The 4,436-nt window shown below is 40.7% G+C and overlaps 1 protein-coding gene across 1 annotated transcript; it reads left to right on the top strand.

Annotated features, from left to right (window-relative positions):
- Positions 1-2,852: 2,852 nt before the first annotated feature.
- LOC134022838 (uncharacterized) lies at positions 2,853-4,214 on the top strand. Its single transcript, XM_062464584.1, has 2 exons — positions 2,853-3,286; positions 3,508-4,214. Exons 1-2 carry the CDS (start codon positions 3,016-3,018, stop codon positions 3,855-3,857), a joined length of 621 nt encoding a protein of 206 aa, XP_062320568.1. The 5' UTR covers positions 2,853-3,015; the 3' UTR covers positions 3,858-4,214.
- Positions 4,215-4,436: the final 222 nt, after the last annotated feature.

The following is a 4,436-nucleotide window of genomic DNA, read 5'->3' on the forward strand; positions in this document are numbered from 1 at the left end:
CATATAGTGCATTTACTAAGTATATAACAGCAAGCAGTGGTGGAATGTAACAAAGTATTTTTACTTCGTTACTTTACTTAAGTAAATTTTTACGTATCTGTACTTTACTTTAGTAAAAATAATAGTGCATACTTTTTACTTTTACTCAGTTAAATTTTGCAGCTATTATCTATACTTTTACTCCGCTACATTTCTACAATATGTGTTGTTACTCGTTACATTTTATGAACACAGTTTCGCCAAAATGTTGCCTACACAAAAATATGGATTGCGTTGCTGTTTTGGAAGTTTAAACCAATCAGGTGGCTCTATCAGCTCCAATGACAGCAGAGTGTGCATTTGGCAGCAGCACTAGCGGTAACAGCCTGACTAACTGGCAGTTAGTAACTGCCTATTCAACATGGATCCAGAGTCAGCCTCATCTGAGCCCTCGGATATGAGCCACCCTTGGCCCTATTTAAAAAACATGTTCGATTTCAAAGGCCCCAAGAATGACTCGTGGATATTTCAATGCCTTTCCTGTCTACCTCAAAAAAAGGAGTTGCTAGCATTCAAGAATTCGCCTTCTTATTTAAAGAAGCATATCGAGGTAAGCAGAGTTCTTGCTATGCTAAGTTAATGTCAATGAAAATGAATATATATATTTAATTCGGTTACTGACATGATATTATACTGTTATCTAGCGAAATGCATGTTGACATACAGTAATAGCATCAAAATGACATGATTGTACCTTTATTATTTATTTAACGTAGTGGTAAGATAAAGCTGGTAGGTTAGCTATGTCAAGCTAGCGTGCTAGCTCAACCTCATGGTCTGCTTGGTACAGTGGTGCTTACCGCCTGTCTCGTGGTCAGTGGCTCGTCTTTCACTAGAGATGGTGATCACAAGACACCACGTAACATCGGCCCTTGTCTTTCTAGGTTGTTAGATAAGTGTTAATGAACTTTGCTTATATGGTGCTATTAAATTAGTCTTGTCCCTGCAAATGTTTTTAATTAGGTTGTGAGAATTTGAGTTACAGGTTAAATAAATTATGAAGATTAACAGTATATTATTGTTATTGTTACTATTTTTATAGAGAAAGCACAGAACACTTGGGAATTACAATGACCTGACAGCAAACTCAACCAAAAGGAAGGGGACATTGCCTGCTGGTGAGGGTCCTTCAACAAGTAAGCAGTTGAAACTGGAGGACATCAAAGCCTCTCAGAAGAGCACATATCTGGCTGTACTGAACTTTGTTGTCCAGGGTTTGCACCCTTTTGTTGTAGTAGAGCAGCCTGGCTTCATTGCTTTAACCCTCGTGCTGTCTTCGGGTCACATGACCCAAAGGTTCATAACGAACCATTGTTGTGTTTACCCAATTTTACCCAATACAAAAACAAATAAAAATAATTTTCTTTTAACCTTCGCAATGTGGGGGGTCTGAGACAGCCCACCGGTTAAAAGAAAATGCTTCACTTTGTTTTTGTATGCGGTAAAGTTGTCGCAATACAACGGTGGGTCACAATGACTGATGGGTCAGAATGACCTGAAGATAACACAAGGGTTAATGCAGCATATTCTGCCAAGTTACAGAGGGATGTCACGTACAACCTTGAGGGACAGAATGGAAAATAACACAAAGCAAATGAAAGCCAGAGTGACAAATGCGATGGAAAACATCAAATACAGAGCAACAACCACAGACTGTTGGACAGCTCATAGACGGAGCTTCATCGGAGTCACTGCCCACTGGATCGAGCCTGATGGCTTAGAGCGATGTTCTGTTGCTCTGGCTTGCAAAAGGCTTAAAGGAGCACATACATTCGATGTACTAGCCGGGGCCCTTAATGACATCCACACCGAGTACAACATTCGGGATAAGATTGTGAGGACCACGACTGACAATGCCTCAAATTTTATAAAGGCCTTCAGGGTTTATGCTGGTGAAGAGGGAAGTACAACTGAAGAGGAGAGGGAAAATGGGAATGACAGTGAGAAGGATGATGAAGATCCGGAGGTGGAGACAGAGGCCGTTGAAGTGGAAGCTTTAATGGAAGAAGATGAGTGCTCTGAATACCAACTACCAAAGCATCACCGTTGTGCCTGTCATCTGCTGAATCTGATATCAACAGTGGATGCCAAAAAAGCAGAGTCAAAGGATGGCTACAGGAAGATCTCCCGCGCAGCATTTGCCAAGTGCTCAGCTCTCTGGAACAAGACTGCCCGCTCATCTACTGCTGCAGAGGTAGTTGAAAAGGAGTGCAAGCTGCAACTCATCCGCCCAGTAGACACAAGGTGGAACTCTCACTTTCTTTCAGTTGAAAGAATACTGAGAATAGTTATAGAGAGTGGAGAAGGAGCCATCAGAGCGGTTACCATTGCACTCAAAGTCCCCATGTAAGTATGGCTCGGAGCAGATGCACAGTTATGATATGGGTGTTGTAATATTATAGTTGACTAATCATGTACACTTCATTCAAGTCAACTGCAGTAGAGTAGCCTATTATTATTTAGATAATTTAGAACACTGTGTCTGTGTCATGTCTCAATGCCTATCCCTTATTATGAGACGGGCTGCTGATAATATGTAGCTGAACACATACATTTACATTTAGTCATTTAGCAGACGCTCTTATCCAGAGCGACTTACAGTAAGTACAGGGACATTCCCCCGAGGCAAGTAGGGTGAAGTGCCTTGCCCAAGGGCACAACGTCAGTTGGCATGACCGGGAATCGAACTGGCAACCTTCGGATTACTAGCCCGACTCCCTCACCGCTCAGCCACCTGACTCCCTCATAATCTTGCATAAACATTTTGGTTGGAATTGCTATTGTTTTCAGATGTATTCTCATGCATGTTGAAATATTCAGAATAGCTGAATATTCACTTGTTTAATAACACTGTGTATATCTAGGTATGTGAAATATTTCTCATATATCTCTTAATGACATTCTGCACATTCTGATATTGTGTATTACAGGTTTAGCCCTGCAGAACTTTCTTTCTTGACAGAATATGCATCAACCATGAACCCAATCTCAAAGGCACTAAACATATTGCAGGGAGAGGTGGATGTTCACATGGGATGGCTGGTGCCCACTATAACCCTCCTAACTGTGAAGCTTGACCGCCTCAGAACATCATCCAAGTTCTGCCAGCCACTGATTACTGCCCTTCAAGAAGGAATACAGCGACGGTTTGGAGACATGCTTGCTGACCCTGAGCTCATTGCTGCAGCAATTTTACTTCCGAAGTTTCGGACATCGTGGACAAGCAATGAGGACTTGCTGAAGCTGGGTAAGTCATTTAAAAGGTTATTAAATTGGCAAGTGTTCAATTGGAAAGGAAGCCTGGCAAAGGACCTACCCTGTTCCAGACAGTTGATCCAAAAATATGTTATAGTCACTAGGAGAAAAAATACCACAGCCATAGTTATCACGATTATCATGATGGTTATAAAGAAACAGTACTCTTAAAATAATGTTTCCTTTATTCTGTGTTTGGGTTGTTCTGTGTAGGCATGGACTACATCAAGAGAAACATGGAGGAGGATCCGGTCCCATCACCAGTTAGCAATTCCGGGTCAGAGGAGGACGACTTCTTTGGCCTTATGAAGGGAAACGTCCAGGAAACCACGAAACAACTGGATGCCTACCTGGCAAACTCGGCTACCTCCATGGACACCCTAAAGGCAGTGCCCACAGTTGCCAATTTGTCCCTTAAACTGAACACGCCGTTGCCTGCCTCTGCGGCATGTGAACGGCTCTTTAGTACAGCAGGGCATATTTTTTCTACAAAAAGAGGCAGAATAGGGTCAAACATTTTTGAAAATCAACTATTGTTGAAATTGAACAAAAGGTTCTGTTAATGCAAAGTTGATGAAAGGGCTTTGAATGGCACTTATACTGCCATGTTCTTATTATGGCCATTTTTTTTGCACTAACCTTTGGCTGCCTGACCAATGGTAAAATTTTCATTTCAGGTCCTTAATTTAAATTTCTCGTTCTAAGATCTGCCTTGTTCTGACCAGTTTTACACTTGTTTTTCATGTTCCATGTTTCCGTTTTTTACACTTTTATAATTAAATAAAATATTTAAAGATATAACATGTTGTCTTCATTGGTTTGGCTTAATGGTATTAACTTTGCAGATAATCCCTGGTAGATAACTTGTCATCCGCAGAATTGTAAGAGTGTGAGAAGTATTACAGAGGGTAAGCACAATAAGTACACCAACCTTTCCAATAAACAAATGCTGTTGCTTATAATTATTACTATTAGTGACTTCTGTAGAGGCATAAGTATTACCAGTAGCTATATCTGCCTTCTTTATCAAAATGGTACAGCCCTAGACATGGAGAGACAACCCATTTGCGTGAGTACTTTTACTTTTAATACTTAAAGTAAATTTAAAAGTAAGTACTTTTTACTTTTACTTAAGTAGGATT

This window comes from Osmerus eperlanus, chromosome 6 (assembly GCF_963692335.1).
Source record: "Osmerus eperlanus chromosome 6, fOsmEpe2.1, whole genome shotgun sequence".
Classification (NCBI taxonomy): domain Eukaryota; kingdom Metazoa; phylum Chordata; class Actinopteri; order Osmeriformes; family Osmeridae; genus Osmerus; species Osmerus eperlanus.